General features: G+C 32.4%; 2 protein-coding genes and 1 long non-coding RNA gene across 3 annotated transcripts; 1 reads left to right on the top strand and 2 right to left on the bottom strand.

Moving 5' to 3' along the window:
- Positions 1 to 7,038, top strand: GR (glutathione reductase, chloroplastic). Its single transcript, NM_001247314.2, has 11 exons — positions 1 to 426; positions 1,720 to 1,945; positions 2,030 to 2,308; positions 2,409 to 2,585; positions 3,191 to 3,244; positions 3,352 to 3,500; positions 3,729 to 3,792; positions 3,861 to 4,031; positions 4,121 to 4,255; positions 5,059 to 5,147; positions 6,583 to 7,038. The coding sequence occupies exons 1-10, from the start codon at positions 50 to 52 to the stop codon at positions 5,098 to 5,100; spliced, it is 1,674 nt and encodes a 557-aa protein (NP_001234243.2). The 5' UTR covers positions 1 to 49; the 3' UTR covers positions 5,101 to 5,147; positions 6,583 to 7,038.
- Positions 7,039 to 7,208: 170 nt separating this feature from the next.
- Positions 7,209 to 9,386, bottom strand: LOC104649267 (uncharacterized). Its single transcript, XR_743283.4, has 2 exons — positions 9,147 to 9,386; positions 7,209 to 7,708 (listed from the first exon to the last, which is right to left on the bottom strand). It is a non-coding gene; the product is annotated as an uncharacterized lncRNA (long non-coding RNA).
- A 3,770-nt stretch (positions 9,387 to 13,156) lies between these two features.
- On the bottom strand, positions 13,157 to 17,063 carry LOC101268316 (phospholipase A1-Igamma2, chloroplastic-like). The gene is made up of 4 exons (XM_010328236.4): positions 16,183 to 17,063; positions 15,836 to 16,080; positions 15,055 to 15,546; positions 13,157 to 13,527 (listed from the first exon to the last, which is right to left on the bottom strand). Exons 1-4 carry the CDS (start codon positions 16,750 to 16,752, stop codon positions 13,296 to 13,298), a joined length of 1,539 nt encoding a protein of 512 aa, XP_010326538.3. The 5' UTR covers positions 16,753 to 17,063; the 3' UTR covers positions 13,157 to 13,295.
- Between the last annotated feature and the right edge of the window lie 405 nt (positions 17,064 to 17,468).

Below are 17,468 nucleotides of genomic sequence, written 5' to 3'. Positions count from 1 at the left end.
TTATTTCTTCACCACAAAAAAGAAAAAAAACAGAGAAATTTATTCCGCCATGGCTACATCTTTGAGCTCACCAAAGCTCAGTACAACTCTTTCTTCTCCAACTTTCCATTCTCTTTACAAGACCAAATTCTCTAATTTCTCTCTTCTTTCTCTCTCTAACCCTATCAAGCCTCTCCGCTTCAATTTTCTCTCTCATACCCGTACCTCATCATTATCTTATGGCCGCCGTTTCACTACTCCTCGTGCTGAGTCATCTAATGGAGCTGAAACTCCTCGGCATTACGATTTCGATTTATTCACTATAGGTGCTGGTAGTGGTGGCGTTAGGGCTTCTCGTTTTGCTTCTAATTTTGGGGCTTCGGTTGCTGTTTGTGAGCTTCCTTTCTCTACTATATCTTCTGATTCAACTGGAGGCGTCGGTGGCACGTGAGTCTTTCATTATAGTGAACCTTTTTTATTTGGTTGTGAAAAAATGTCATCTTTAGTTTTTTCCTACTTTTATCTGGGGAATTAGGTGAAGGAGAATCAACAAATTGTTGAATTAGAGAAAAGTGTAGAAGATGGGCGATTTTTAACTGTTCTATTTGTCTCAAATATGTTTTAAGCTAAAGTGTAATGTTGTTTTATGATATTGTTGCTAAAGTTTCTGAATTGATCGAACTGGATGAGCTATGTGATTCATAGGAAAAACTGCAGCTTTACTATGGATTCCAGGATCATTTCGCGGAAGGTCCTGATATCAAAATCGTGCATATTTCTCTAGAGAGAGTGGGATTGTTTTTCAGAAACTAGACTATGATTATCATTAATATAAGAAAATAGTATGTACAGTAAGGTTGTAAATGCCTGTGATGTTATCATTTCTTTTTACCAGCTTCTTAACATGAAGCTTGTAAACAAATGGAATTGAATGGAATTGACTTAGGTGAAAGAATATGCATGTTGCGTGTACGTTGCATGATGAGTGATGTTCATTCTATGTACAAAAAGTCCATTTTCATATCGATGGGGCTAGCCTTTATGGGCCTAAACAACATCCTATTGTACTCAAAATTGTTCTCTAAAAGCTCGGCTTGTTCTCGATAATACTGTGGTAGTTGATTGTCTCCTTTTCACATCAACTGCCCGCCTTGATTCTGCATTGGCTAACCACGTTTACCTTCAAGTGAAGTTTTCTTCTGCCATTCTCTACGGAAAAGCGGTTACTTGACCAAGTCGTTATATGGTAAAACCATATATGACTTGGTCAGGCACAGTAATTATTCTATCTTATCCAATCTTTGGAGATGGATAGAAAAAATGAGTGATTTAAATCACCATTTATATCTTGAAGTATCTATATAACTTTTAGAAAACTGTAAACAAAGAAAGAATTGTGAGATTCCCTCGATCTCTCCATTTCATTTTATATGACTGTATTTGTCTTGTAGTAGTGATATTGGAGAAATATATTGTAATAATGGTTGAAAGCTAGTTTAACAGTGAAAAGTGAAAACATCCCACATCAAATTTTAAAATCAGAATAGTTTAATGTGTTGAATTCTTGATAAATGTGAACGTTGTATGGAAATAGATTGGTGTTCAAACATTATGGGACATCCCAAAATGAAAAGAATGTCATATAACTTAGAACCAGGGGAGAAATAATTTCATATGAAGTGTAACATAAACAGTAATGTTTCTATTAAGTGTAATCATTTCTTGATTTCTCTAATGAAGGTGTGTGCTTCGGGGATGTGTACCCAAGAAATTGCTCGTATATGCATCAAAATATTCTCATGAGTTTGAGGAGAGTTGTGGTTTTGGATGGAACTATGAGGCAGAACCTAAACATGATTGGAGCACCCTCATTGCTAATAAAAATGCCGAGTTGCAGCGCCTCACGGGTATCTACAAGAATATTCTGAAGAATGCGGATGTCACTCTGATAGAAGGGCGGGGAAAGGTTGGGAAATGTTAGGATTTGAATTTCATGCTCTTTAAGGCTTCAAGTTGAAGCATATTACCTTGTGTTCGACTGTACTTTCAGGTGGTGGATCCTCATACAGTGGATGTGGATGGTAAACTCTACTCGGCTAAGAACATACTAATTTCAGTTGGGGGCCGCCCATTTATCCCAGACATTCCTGGAAGCGAGTATGCTATAGATTCTGATGCTGCCCTTGATTTGCCAACGAAGCCTGACAAAATTGCCATTGTTGGAGGCGGTTATATTGCACTTGAATTTGCTGGAATCTTCAATGGATTGAAAAGTGAGGTCCATGTATTTATACGACAAAAGAAGGTTTTGAGAGGCTTTGATGAAGAAGTGAGTAATTTATCCCTGACATGCAGAGTAGATTCTGTTAAGTATATTCTCTCATAACCCAAAATCTGGATGATGCACTCAACTTCTTTTGTATATGCAGATTAGGGATTTTGTTGGTGAACAGATGTCACTGAGAGGCATTGAGTTCCATACCGAGGAGTCGCCTCAGGCTATTGTCAAGTCAGCAGATGGTTCACTGTCTATAAAGACTAACAGAGGAACAGTTGAAGGTTTCTCTCATATCATGTTTGCAACAGGACGAAGTCCAAATACTAAGGTTTATTCTGCTTTCTGTTGGTAGCTTATATCTCTGATAGACCTCATAGGTTAATTCAGTTAATTACTATGTTTGAAGCCTTATGGAGGAAGAGCATGGTGATTTCTCCTCTATAGTCTAGCCAATCATTCTCCCTCCCCCCAAAATTGGCAATACTAAACCCAAAACCCTGTGATGCCTGTGAAAGGCTGAAAGTTTGCTAACATTTAGCGCAGTGGAAATCCAAGGTACTCTGACGAGATTGGAACTCCAAGGTACTCTGATGAGAAGATCTTTTACTGAACCTTCTTTTGGGCTCTCTCTCCCATCCTCTCTTTGGGTGGTGTGAGATTGCCAAGGCCAGTCAGTTTTTTTTTTTTGGTGGGGGTGGTGGGTGGCGGTAAATTATTTGGTTGGACTGGTGATCCTGTAAAGGTGATTATTTTGCTTCTATTTTCATCATCAACTCCTTCGTTGTTTGTTATTTGATGTTGTTCATATTAAGTGGAAGGATATCGTCTTCTCTTATTACTGCTTTCATCTTTTTTTGCAAACACATGCTCTCTTTGATTGGATATTCAAGTTGTAACCACCACTTGCTTTCTTTTTGTTTAAACACATTGCAGAATTTAGGATTAGATACAGTGGGAGTGAAAATGACAAAGAACGGAGCCATAGAGGTGACTGCCTTTCTGCCTTCCTCTCTCTTTTTTTTTTCCGAATTTGCTTTAACTATTTAGTGCATGTGTTCTTGAATGAGAGTTTAATTTGCAAATTGTTTTTACAGGTTGACGAGTATTCTCGTACATCAGTGCCATCAATTTGGGCAGTTGGAGATGTTACTGATAGAATTAATCTAACTCCAGTTGCTTTGATGGAGGGAGGAGCATTGGCAAAAACTATTTTTGCTGGTGAACCCACAAAACCTGATTATAGGTACCTCTTCTTTCTTCTGTGAATTCATTTGATGACTTAAAAAGTTTGACAAGGACTGCCGAAGATGCACACTTCTCCAATTATTTTTTACTACAAATTGGTAATGTGCTTTGAGATCTGTGGTTCTACCATGTAAAATGCATAAGCTCTCACAGCTGAATTTTAATTTGTTTAAAAAGAAACATCTATAGCTGCTCCCTGATCTGAGTGTTCTGTTCTCCCAAATAGGAACGTACCATGTGCAGTATTTTCCCAGCCACCTATTGGACTAGTTGGCCTGACAGAAGAAGAGGTATAATAGCGAGAGTATGTGAATTGATAATTAATTATTATGATAAATGATTTGAATTGTTTTTACAGGCCATCAAAGAATATGGTGATGTTGATGTTTATACAGCAAATTTTAGACCATTAAAGGCCACTCTTTCTGGTCTTCCAGATCGGGTTTTCATGAAATTGGTAGTATGTGCGAAGTCTAGCAAAGTTCTGGGCTTGCACATGTGTGGAGACGATGCACCAGAAATTGTACAGGTTGGAGTTTCCGTTTAATTCTTTGGTGCATATTTCAGATTGTTCATAAAATATGCATGTAATGCTTTTTGTCATAATGAAACTTCCAGGGATTTGCGGTTGCAGTCAAAGCAGGGTTGACCAAGGCGGACTTCGATACCACTGTGGGTATTCACCCTACAGCAGCAGAGGAGTTTGTCACCATGCGAACCCCAACAAGGAAGATTCGAAGCAGTCCATCTGAGGTTTGTCATTTACCTGATTCTTGTGCTTTCCTCCTTGTAATTCTTTTGTTATAGTATTTGTGAAGAAATTGTTAGGATTATTAGAAAAAGATCGAGTCACATGACGATGAACATGAAAATCTAAATCAATTGACTTTGACTTCCCCTTGCCTTTGTTCGAATTCCCAGTTCGACCTATTTTTGTATATAACTTATAACTTCAGTTCTTCAAAGGGAGAGTGAAACCTTAGAGTTCAATGGACATAACTCCGATCTCTTGATTTTTTCTGAAATATGACTTGCCCCTTTATTCATCAAAAACCTCTTTAATAGGAGTCTTATTACATCAATAGGAAGTCAATTCTTATGAAAGTAGGAAATCTAAATCCTATTCCAAACTAATATATATAGCTTAACTTAATACTTATGAAGCTATGAAACATAAATCCTCTTCTAGAATAATAAATAAAGCTACTAAAAATATAACTAAATACTTATTTAATGGCTTTCAACGCATGCACAACAGAACCACTTTAACTTCAACATCTCTCTCACTCTTAGTGAAACTGAAGTCTGAAATCGCATAATGTATCAACCAGTGTGCTCATTATTAGGACTGTTCCTCCATTGAACTGAATATCCCTTTAATGAAGCAAATGATCAACTTTCAGCTTTTTCCCTCTTCTTCTTCCAATAAATAAGATTGGTCTTTGAAAAAATTACTTCATACTCTGTGGAAACTTTAATAGATTTTTGATGTCTTAATTTTGTGTCATGCTCTTTTCTGCTACTGAATAGACTATGCATTTTGTCTTTTTTAACAGGGTAAGGCAGAGCACGACTCTAAAGCTGCTGCAAGAGTTTGATATGCGGCGATAAAGGCTCAATTTGTTAAGTGACACAGAGAACACGAGTAAGAAAGGGTTCCTTCTGTAATTCACAAAAAGGAGGCTGTTTGTAATTTTACATATGCCTTGTCTCATATCGTGTTGTCTTCTTAGGCGCTTCTTATTTATGCCACTTAGATTATCACCGTTAGCCACTGCCTCTTGTTGCCATGCGTCATGTGAATTAAGGTTGAGTGCAATTACAACTACCTCTGTCTTTTCACATTAAGGAGGAAAACGGAGACCACTACATGATGATGGTAGTTTGTATTTACTTTGCTGCCAACATTATACTCTCTCAGTTGTGAAGTTTGAACTGAGATCACAATTTAGAAATTTTAGTTTTGTGATTAATATTCATTGTGGCCAATAAAACATCCAATAACATAAATCCTGATAGAAGTGCTAGATCTCTCAGATCATTGCATATGCTGCAATAAGCACTTATGGAACTGACATATTGAACATGACTGAAAATCCTTAATCAGATCCAATATGATGCAAATTCATTGACATTGCCCTACACGGTATGATTTGTTTAATTGTGCATAATCAAATAAAAGACTTCAAGTTTCTAATGAATAACAGATATGCATGTGCAGAGCTAAAAAGCTCAAGATGTTTGAAGCGCCTATGGTAATTTGCCAGTTTGTAGTGTTTGCAATCAGGGATAATGATTTTATGAGGATATGGATGCGAAGTTCAGAGGGTGGATGTGGGATATTGTAACTGCACAACTCTTTTATGATGCATCTAATTAAGTGTTCAATTTTTGGTTTCTTATTTTATTCTCTTACAACTGAGGTGATTGTTGGTGTCCAAAATGATTACTGCTCCTTCGGCTCCAGTTTATGCGACACTGTGTCCTTATTATTCTGTTTAAAAATGAGTGACACGATTCTATATTTGGAAGCATGAACTTACTTTTTTGCTCTTAATTTGAACTTTGAAGCTTTTATTGCCATACTATGACCATGTTTTAGATCACTAGTTTCAAAGTCTTATATAGTCACACAAAATGTCATGGCTTGTTTAAGACCTCAAGTTTCAAGTTTTTTAAAAAAAAACTCCATGCCGAGTCAAACTATGTCACATAAATTGGAATGAAGTACATCTTTCCAATTTTTGTACAACCTCAGGAATTAGACTCGCAACTTGATTGCACTCATTGTCATTTAGCTGTAGCAAGAGTTCTGTTTTAGAATTTCCTTATATGTTCAACTGGCTTTGTAACATATATGAGATGGATTACATGGTCTCCTAAAGTTTGAAATGCTCAATATATTGACGGTTGATATCACTTTAATGAAAAAAATGGTACCTTTAAACCCTGTATGTGAAGATTGGATATTCCACCCCCTCAATCAATTCAATATGTAGTATCTTTTCTTTAACCAGTATGTATGTTGTCCATTTATCAAATGCACAACTGTTTATATTGTACGGACATTACATTTGCAGGTACAATTTGAAAGAGGTTTTAGACTGATGAGAGCTTATGGAACATCAGTATGGAGTTACAACGAGCAAAAAACTTTCTAAGACAATGAGTCACTAATACTTCTTGGAACAAATGCTAACTTCACTACTTAAAAAGGTCTCTCAAGGTGGTTGCGATGATGGTATATGCATTTATCCATTGGCTTGCATCTTGTCAACAGTGTTTCCTTTGATCAAAGTAATTGAGGTTAAACATTCTGTCCAGATTTTATTTAGGGGAGTCCAGAGGATTGCTGACTAATATCTTGATGATGCTTTTCTCCGTTATTCTACTTTTCTGCTGGGTTTGAGGGCGCATTTGGGCGGTGTAATTATAACATTGCTTATTAAGTATTGTTTTTGTAATTATAAAATTAGTTGATATGCTGCAATAATAGCAGTTAAGCGGATTGCTTAATGGCTTTTATATATTGGAAATGTTCATTTTCCTAAAACTACTGTCAGTTTACACATCTTTTATTACTTGTTAGTTGTTTGATATTGTGACAATTTAACCTTTACATGCTAGTCACTGTTAATAGTTCGTTGATAGAATGAGCGCAAGTGACAAGCTGAGATTGTAACTGCGAGACGGCTATGATAGATAGTAAATGGCAAGGCTGTAAAGTTTGATCTAATTGACTTAAAGTTTAGTTAGACAATCAGTTAGACTGTTGGTTTATTAAGTGGACAATTAGTAGACTTCACAGTGTATTCATGTAGCTAGATCCAGTTGCAGTATGTTTTCTCTTCTTCATCTTCTTCCTGTGATCGATCAGTGGGAGAAGTTGTTTCGATTCATACAAGTCTGAGTTGAATCGTTCTTGAGCAGTTGAGTTCATAGCTATTGAGATGACCGCTCTTGTGATTGATTAGTGGGAAGAGTTGCTTCAATTGAGCACAATCACCCTTTGTCTCTTCTTTTTCTGATCAGTCTCTGGCACATCCTTTGTGTCTTCAACCTACAGGCACACCAGGTAATTTGCTGTTGTATTCGATTATCTGGACCGAGAACTATGCACTGTGGAGTAGATCTATGAGAGAATAGGTTTACTTGGCAAGAGCAAGTTAGATTTTCTCGATGATTATTACTTGAGATGAGTTTGACCTGCATGAATAGTGGGAAAAGGTGAATTGTAGTCCTCTTTTGTTTTATGAATATTGTAAAGAGTTGGTCGATGGTATTGTGTATGCTTTTAATGCTCACAAAATGTTGAATGATTTGAAGGAGATTTGGCAAGGTGAATGACTATTGAATCTTCTACTTGCATAAAGAGATTGCTACCTTATCACAGTGTACCATGTTTCTATTGAATTATTTTTCCTAAACTGGAAGATCTTTCGAATGAGTGTAAAGTTCTCATGCTCTATCTTGAAAGTGCATGTCCAGAATCTAAGAACTTCAGAACATTTTATATCTAAAAGACTCCTATAATCCCAATGAGCTTTAATGAGTCTTGTGCTTAATCTAGAAGCCAAGTACTGGTTATGATACTGATAATTTCATAGGAGAATTAGACATTTTTGGTTAGACATTTTTGGCAGACTTTGCACATGTTGCAGAGGTAAGAGAAGGAGCTGCAGGCTTCAACGACATTGGTGAGTGTTAATTTCAAGGCAAGGAAAATCCCAATGCAGTGCGAGTATTGCGACACTAAAGGACATACAAAAGAAGTGGGGTATCCACCAGATTTTGAAGTTCAGAAAGAAAGGAGGAAGATCTCAACTTGTGTTAATCATGCTGATATAAGTTTGCTGGATGGATATCCACAAGCAACCAGCCATCAAGCAGAACCAACAAACTTATCAAATGCTTAACATTGAAAACGAAGAATGAACATCTCGAACATATGGGGAAAGCTGCAACTGCAGGTACTTTTATAAACTTAATGTCATATTAAGTAGATAGTATAGTGAATAATAGGCATCAAACCACATTACATCTAATCTAGAGATGTTAGGAATGATTATTTGTATATTCATTATTTCAAGTACAACTTGTTATCAGTTTCACTATTTACCAAGGAGTTGGATGTTCAGTAGTATTCTTCCCTGAGTTGGTTATATTAGAAAACCTCTTCAGTAATCAGGTGAAGATGATTGGTAAAGATAACTTTGGATTGTATGTTCTGAAAGGGAAGTCATTACAGCATGCTCAGCTAACTACAATAATGAACAAGTGGTGTGAGTAATGCTAGTCAACTGTTGATTATCGTTTTTTGTTTGGCCAAAAGGATTAGAGCATGCACCTCTAGATATAGTAAAAAGAATCATAACACCTAAACTTGAGATTTGATAAACAACATCATTGTGTACTACATGCCTTTTAGCTAAACAAAGAAAGTAACTGTTTCAGTTGATTTCAATAGCTTACTAAATTTGGGTTTGAACTTTTTCATGATGACATATCGAGTCCTTGCAGAGTTCTTGTTACTATTTGAATCAGGATGCATTCGAAATCATGACAGTAAGTTATATAAATTACACACTCATTTTTCATGTATATGATATAAAGTTGTATTTTATATATATATTGCAGAACTTACTGTCTATATACAAAAGTCATGGTTGAATCACCTTCCTCTATGATATTTGTGATAAAGCCAAATCAACTGTCAATGTTTCTTTGTATGCAATTCTCAAGGTCCTTTGGTTGGTTGATAAAAAGGATTATAATTTCGAAATATTTATGAGATTATTTTATACCTCGAAATCAATGAAAACCCACTAAATAAGAAATAAAGAGTTTGAATTATTGTTGAGAAAAGAAGCAGGCTGGCTCCATTAGGTCAAACACCATAAATTTTTTATTAGGTTGTTGAGATCATGATGTTGGGGATATGTATTCTTTCACTTTCTAATGGATTTGAACATTTGTCCACGTTTTCTCTACTTGTTATATAGCAATATTTATATATATATTATGGATAAAGTTTTACGTTCTCTGTTCATTTTTATTTGTCCAATATGCACTAAATACGGTCATGTGATTTTCTTTATTTAGTTTGAAAAATCAAGAGATAAATTTACTATTTTATGTCTTTTTTATCTTTGCTACTATTACATACTCTCTATTCATTATTCTATATTTAGATGACTTATAATTAGTAAGAATAAAGTTCGTTAAACATTGAAAAATGAATATACCCTTTTTAGATGATCTTAAGGGGGTGTGCGAAGTCAAACGTAAATAAGTAAAAATATACCTATGTAACACTTGCTTATTTCCTCTTTATGATATATTATTTCTAAGCATAAACATTGTCTTTAGATAATGTTTGTGTAATGAGAACATTTTGTGTTGATATCATTAACCAATCCTATACCTCCACAATCATGTTAAATTGATCATCTCATACTTATAAATTCTAGTATTATATTCCAAATATTATTTCGTAATCTCTAAAATGTCATTATTGAAAATTCCTTACCATTTCTTGACTTAATAACTTTAGTTTAGATTTTATACGTGGGACTAAATTTGATCTCTTTTCTTATCAATCACCAGAGTTTCATAATTCATATTGTATATGGATTGATTTATGTGAGTTGTAAGATATGTTAAGAATTGATAAAGAAATTACATTATTTTTCTTTATCATAAAAAAAAAAGTGAAATATACATACTTGCCTTTTGTTTTATTTGTCTTCCTCTAAAATTATACTAACAGATCCTGTTGATCTGATGACAGCTATCTTTAATTAGTAAAATTATAAAATCCTTAGCCAACCATTATTATTTACAAACTTTTGAAGATGATCTCATCTCAATCTTATCCAAATTCTTTAAATTAATGTTTTAATTTGTGCTAACAAATGCCAAATTTTATTTAATACACTTTTTAACAGCCACTAAAGTTTGTCAATCTTTTGAAGTGCTTGTTTGGATATACTGTACTTTAAAACACTTCTATAAGTATTGGGATAAAATGCATCAAATATATATTTTTAAGTTAAAGAAATAAAAATTAATCAAAAAGCCATAAGTTAAATTTTTTTACTTTGAACGGGTCTCAAATGTGTATTTAATTTTCTCAAAAAGTGTTATCTTTAAAAAAGAAAACTGAAAGGCGAAAAAGCGGGAGAACCCACTTAGACCTAATAACGGGCAGCACTCCGTCGACCACGACGACTGCGAAAAATCAAGACCCGTAAAGGAGAAGGGCCGGTGGGGGGAACGATTGAAATAGACGTTAGGAAGGTACGAAGTGACTCGACTCTAAAGGCATCTCGACTACTTCCAAAATCAGGTCATAGATCATTAATGCGATTTGTAGAAGACTCCCTCCCTATATCTAGCCCGCTCTCACCCCAATATACGTGCAGGAGGAAGCACCAATGAACGTGAACTTCTTTATTTTACAAAAAATAATTTCTCCTACTTCCTATAAGCATTATTGTTTCTCTTAAAAAGTTAATAAAACACCTTTATTACAAAAAAATTAAATAATTGTATACAAATTATTGATCGAAGGCAATTATATATGGTGTGTTGGAAATTGTGGAAAACAAGGTGCTATTGCAGATGAAAAATCAGCCAAGACAACATGTTCAGATAAATAGAGATGTATCATATCTTAACTAGCGTTTGATCTTAAGTTCTCAATATTCTTGATAAATAATATGTGAGTGAAGTTTTTGATTTGGCTCTAAGTCTTTTCAAGAATATTTGACTATTTTAATAAATATGATTTATACCTATAAGGTTTAAAAATTATTAAAAATAAACATAAATTTGAATTATTTATTTATAATGAATATATTCCGTTAAAAATAATCTAATAACATAATTGATAACAATCAACAACAACAATATACCATATAGGCAAGAGCACAATACATTAATCACATATTTAAATTTGTCATTGATTCGGTTATAATTACAACTCATTAAAAACAAATTATTCTTTTTCTCAAACGACATAGTAATGGGAGGATAAATAATATGCATAAGACGTAACATAAGACATAAAACTATCATTTTATAATATATCATGCAAGACAAAATGTATTTTTTTTATTTAATTTTATATAAATTTACGTATGAATCTACTTATATACATTTCAAACTAGAAAACATATATAAATATCATTTGTTCGAAACAAATTTAAAACTGTATTTATATATTATGCCATCAAATAACTATATACATGGTTCTAGTTTCAGAATTAGATATGATAAAAGAGAAAGTTCATAATTAGTTTATATATATATATATATATATATATATATATATATGAGGTAAGGTTTAGTCCCTCCTTCAAATTTTATAGGTGGATAATTTTTATCTCTCAATCATCAAGAGTCTTATAATTCATAGTATATATGGATGGATCCATATGAGTTGTAAGTAAGACATGTGAAGAATAGATAAACAAATGAATGAGTCATTTACATTATTTTTCTATTAATTAAAAAAATAAAGTAAAGTGATATGGTGCATACAAACTTGCCTTTTGTTTTATTTGTTTTCCTCTAAATAATTATATACAGATCCTGTTGATCTGACAACAATCTTTAATTAGTATTGATATTAAAATCCTTAGCCAACCATATTATTTACAAGCTTTTTAAGATGATCTCATCTCAATCTTTATCTCCCACCACATTCTAATCTTACAGATAGGCTTAACTAAACTCTTTTTTAGAAATGATATTTTATTCAAATTCTTTAAGTTAAAAGTTTTAATTTGTGTTAATAAATGCCAAGTTTTATTTAATACACACTTTTGAGCAGCAATTAAAGTTTGACCAAGCCTTTTAAAGTGCTTGTTTGGATGAGGTTATATTAAGTATTTTTAAAATATTTTTATAGTATTTGGATAAAATAAAAAGAAGTGGATTTAACCACTTACTTTTAAACAAAAAGACAAAATAAGTTAAGTGTCATTAAGTTATAATTTCTAACAACTTCAAATTCAAACAGGCCTCGAGTGGGTATTTTTCTCAAAATGTATTTTTTTAAAGGAAGTTTTTGAAAAAAAAATAAATTATGAGGGTGTTTAAATTTGGTTTAAAAGTTAACCAAACGTATTTTTAAGTCAGTTATTAACTTTTGAAAGTGTTTGACATACATAAAAATAACTTAAAATAAGTCAAAAAATGATTTCAAATAAGTTAAAAAGTGTTCGACAAGGCTAAAAATAATTTAAAATAAGTCAAAAAAAATTTAAATTAGTTAGAAAGTGTTTGCAAAGGTTAAAAATAACTTGAAGAAAAAGTTAAAAAAAAAAACTTAAAATAAGTTAGAAATCAAAAGTAGGTCTTCTCTTATTTTTTATTTTTTGATTCAAAAGTCATTTATGTTTGACTTTTTATTTTTTACTTAAAACCCACTTATTTTAAGCCAATCAAACGACATTTGCTTCTATCTTATGAAAAACTAGTAAAATTACATGTGCTTCGTGCAGAATGAAATTTATTACTTCTTATCATTTATCCTTAATAACATAAATATAAATTAATGATTGTTCTTTAACATGAGCAATGGTGTCGGTGAGCCATCAACAATAACAAAGTACGCAATATATAATCGTGCAAAAGAAGAAAAAAAAGTTTAAGTTTAAAATTTTCGTTATTTTAATATCACATAATTTATAAAATAATACTTAAAACCTAACAGTTATTAAAACTAAAACATTATATTATATTACATACAAGATTACATAGTAACACATATTAATAATGTACAAGATTAAAGTCCTAAATGTTTGATATGATGATGAATATCATGAGTATGATCATCAAGTCTAGGACGTTCAGGTTGAACCCAACGTCCATCTTTGTCTCTAATCATACCTTTATTTTCATCTTGTCTCCAATTAGGAGGAACACAATAATGATCTTTCAAAAAATCACATGCTTTGTTCACTAAGGCTATGTCTCTGCCTTTTTCAAGCACAAATCTTCTCCCTTTTCCATGATATCTGTCAAACAGATAAATACGTTCTACGTTTAAAAGTCTAAACTGTTAAAAAAATCACATTTTTAATATAATATATATAGCTATGCATTCATTACGTTCCTTATGTGAAAGTTATATAGAAATTCAAGACTATAATTTGAAATGATATTGAAATATGATCATAATTTTAACGTCATTCAAATTTTTATATTTTTAAAAAAATATAATCATTTCATCTGATATTTTAAGATACGTACGACAATACTAAATTTTAGTTATGACTTTGACTTGAAAAGCTCACAATGTCAAAAATAATCGCACTAATTATTTTTACCAATTAAAGCTACCACTCACAAAAATTCAATAGAATTTCAAAAAATTGTTGTTGGAATTAGAGTTTTCACACGGTGTGGACTCATGTGAATAAGATCTGTATGTCTAGAAATGCCAAAACAAGATATATAATATATATATATATATATGGCCATGCCATTAATAAACAAATATATAAGTGATGACTCATCTTACTTTATTCATTATTTAAAAAAATATGATGATGTTACTTGTCTTTGTTTATTATTTTTTCTTTTTGAAGTCTTCATCTATGCATCTGTTCGAGATAATAATAATAATAATAATATGCTCAACTTTAAATAATTTCGAATCCCAGTTGTCTACCTCACAACCACCTTAATATATATATATATATGTTTAGTGTCGAATCAGAATCTATAAAATTATATTAATATATTTTCTATCGTGTAGAAGATATCATCTCTATTTAACATTTCGTACCAAAACCTTCAATCTAAACTCCTTTCAGACGTGAACTTATTTTTTATTAGTTTTAACATAATGTTTTAGAAAGTTTTTATATGTCCATACCAACTTTGATTAATTATTATCTGATATAATTGTATAAGTATATTTCTTTTTGATCTTTCATATTGATAAGTTTAAACTCTTTTGTCATTATCCGGCTGCCATATACAATAATTATACTGGTCAAAATTTGTATTTAAAAAAAAAAAAAGAGATTAGCATAATTTTTTACTAGGAATTTTATTGAAATGCTACCTAGTAACTCTTATTATTAATTATGTGAATAAAAAAATTGTTTCAATTTATATTTATATAACACGTTTTTGTTTTTTAAAAAATAAGGTTTATTTTCACGCATTTTAATTAATTTCATAAAATATGTCACCTCTCATCAGTAATAGATATCAAATAATGTCTACCAAGATTAGGACTTAGGACATATAAGAAGATTCACCTAGTATTTTTTTTTTGTCTACGTTAGTTTATGAACCTATAATCTCAGGGTTCTCTACGTCTTTATTGACCACTAGGTCGTCATATCCTTGGTGACACTTTTGTATAGTTAGTAGTAATAATTTAACTTACAACTTCTCATTTTAGTCTTATGAGACAATTATACTCGCCCAAAAATCTAAAACTTTTATTTTATTTTTTTTAAATTAAGCAAATCGTATCTATTCAAACAATTTTATTTCACGTACAAGAGTAGAGTTGAAGGAAGACTAACCCGTCAAGCAAGTGCAAATGAGCCTCCAAATTATGTGCACAAACAAGATCACTAGTTGGTTTCAAAAAAGGTGAATTCTTATGATCCAAAGCCAACTCCACACCAACATGTGAATAACTCCATGGTAACTTTTCACATATCTTCATAACCATAGATGGTGAATGCTCATTCAACACTAATCCTGGTGATTTTGGCACTATATCATGAACATTCACAACTCTCAACACTTTCACACCTAATTTTTCAATTCTTTCTTTGAACCTTACATTACCAACTCTTGGCCCTGAAAATGAAAATACACATATTGGCACACCACTTGTATCCGCCTTCACATTTAACCCCGTTTCCACTAGGTCGTACGCGCTTAATATTGCTAGCGCGCTACCTAAGCTGTGCCCTGTAACCGTTATGCTCATTTCCTCGTCTGGATACATTTCTATTAATCTTTTCACTTCCGTTAGTATCTGTTCTCGAGCTGAAAACTTGCAATACCTGCATAAATCATTCAAAGATATGAACTCTGATCTATTTAACAATTTAACCTTTTAGAGTGAGATGGTTACACATGTCGAATTATGTGTTAGATTAAGCCTTTGATAGAATGGTTACACATTTCAACATGGTATCAGAGCAGACAGAAGTACTCAGATCGAATAACAGCTTAAGTTTTTTCGATGAAATGGTTACAAACTTCAAACATGGTATCAGAGCAGACAGAAGTACTGAAATCGAATTCTATGTTTTCTCTGATAGCTTAAACTTTTTAATGAAATGAACGTACCTGCAACTCTCGTCTTTGTCAGTGTAAAGATCAAGAAATCCAGACTCGACCTTGACATTAGGATCAGGGCAAGGTATATTATCTGAAGAAATGGGACGGAGATAATCCATTAAATCAGCAATCCATTCCAAACGAGTCACCGTACCTCTCCATGCTATTGTTATGTCACGACGACCTAACCGTTTCGTCGTTTCGTCATTTGAAACCGCAACATAACCGATCCAATTCGCGTTTTTACTCCATATCTGTTATTCCAAGACAACATAATTAAGTAAATAAAAATATAAACGAATACTTTTTTTTTGTCAATTTTAACTTTCGTATCAGACACAGAAAATAAAAGTTACCTTAGGCCAACGCGATTGCTTGAAAAAATTTGGCAAGTTAATATTTGAAGTTGCATATAAATAACGTGTGATATCGTATCCATATTCAGCCATACCTAATCCATCAAAAAACTTACGTCTTGGAAATTTGCAACTCCCACAATATTTAGAATATGGATCGAAATCGAAAGCATCGTAACAAGCTTGAGCCATTTCTCCGTAGCGAATTAATTCGCTACGAAGAAGTGGATCCATTGGATCAAGCATACCTACCCAATCATCTTGACCATGAATTTCTAGCCATCGATCTACTACTTCTGCTTCATAAATATTCGTCCTGTTACTAGTGTTTTCACTTTCTTCTAATTGATCTATGGATAGGTTGGTCTTTTCCTTCTCGTTAATGATAGATGTAAAAGACTGGCTTGTTCTAGAGGACAAAGAGCGCGTTTTGGTTGACGACTTGACTCTAGTAAGGGGATAAGAGGGAGGAAGAAATGAATCGGCGGGTTTGAAATTGGTTGTACCTTGGTGCTTATGGGGTGTACATGTTTGGAATGTGAGAATGGAGTTTTTAGTCAGAGAAGCCATTGATGAAACAAAAATGAGGTAGGAGGGGCTATGTATTGGGATGATGAATGGTGGTGGTCCTTTTATATATATATATAGTAAGATGGAAGCAACGTTTTAATATAATATTATATACTAACGTGTATCGTGGTAGAGTGGCTGGTAACACTGTTTCAGTCTTAATCAGAAATTTTGAATGTGAACTTTGAATATGAAGAAAGTTCTACTAAAACATTGCACACAAAATGAGCCTCAATTTAAATTTAACTGAAACGTAAATAAGAACATTGAACACTGAAAAAAAAGTTAAGATAATACTAATAGTTTCAAAAAAAAAAGATGTAAGTGGTTTTTTAAAAAAAAAAGGGAAGCAAGCTTGATATATATATATACTCTAATCTCCATCGATTACTTTTACTTGTTCATTTTAATTTTTTTAAGGATAAATATGAAGATTTTATTTTTAAAATATTAGAAAAATAAAAATAAATAGAGAAGTAATAATATAGTCAATAATTTGAATAATATTTATGTGAAGAAAAATGAAGTGCACATGTATCACATGGAATAATTTTATGGGTAATATTCTTGGAGATTTAGAAGTTGACCTAAATGGATTTCTCAAGAAGTTTCCCATTTATGATTTTTTATTTTTTAAAATATTAACTTTGTTATATAACTTGCTTTCAATTTCAATATAATACAGTTAAAATAAATGTAGTACTATTTATTTTTAC

This window comes from Solanum lycopersicum, chromosome 9 (genome assembly GCF_036512215.1).
Source record: "Solanum lycopersicum chromosome 9, SLM_r2.1".
Taxonomy (NCBI): Eukaryota; Viridiplantae; Streptophyta; class Magnoliopsida; order Solanales; family Solanaceae; genus Solanum; species Solanum lycopersicum.
The sequence above is the reverse complement of the archived record's forward strand: the minus strand, read 5'-3'. Positions and strand labels throughout refer to the sequence as shown.

Coding starts and splice junctions, on each gene's coding strand:
- LOC101268316 (XM_010328236.4), bottom strand. CDS start 16,752: ATGGCTTCTCTGACTAAAAACTCCATTCTCACATTCCAAACATGTACA. Junction 16,081..16,182: donor AGCAATCGCGTTGGCCTAAG/GTAACTTTTATT, acceptor TTGGAATAACAG/ATATGGAGTAAAAACGCGAA. Junction 13,528..15,054: donor CATTTGCACTTGCTTGACGG/GTTAGTCTTCCT, acceptor TCTGTTTGACAG/ATATCATGGAAAAGGGAGAA.
- GR (NM_001247314.2), top strand. CDS start 50: ATGGCTACATCTTTGAGCTCACCAAAGCTCAGTACAACTCTTTCTTCT. Junction 1,946..2,029: donor TGATAGAAGGGCGGGGAAAG/GTTGGGAAATGT, acceptor CTGTACTTTCAG/GTGGTGGATCCTCATACAGT. Junction 2,586..3,190: donor GACGAAGTCCAAATACTAAG/GTTTATTCTGCT, acceptor AACACATTGCAG/AATTTAGGATTAGATACAGT.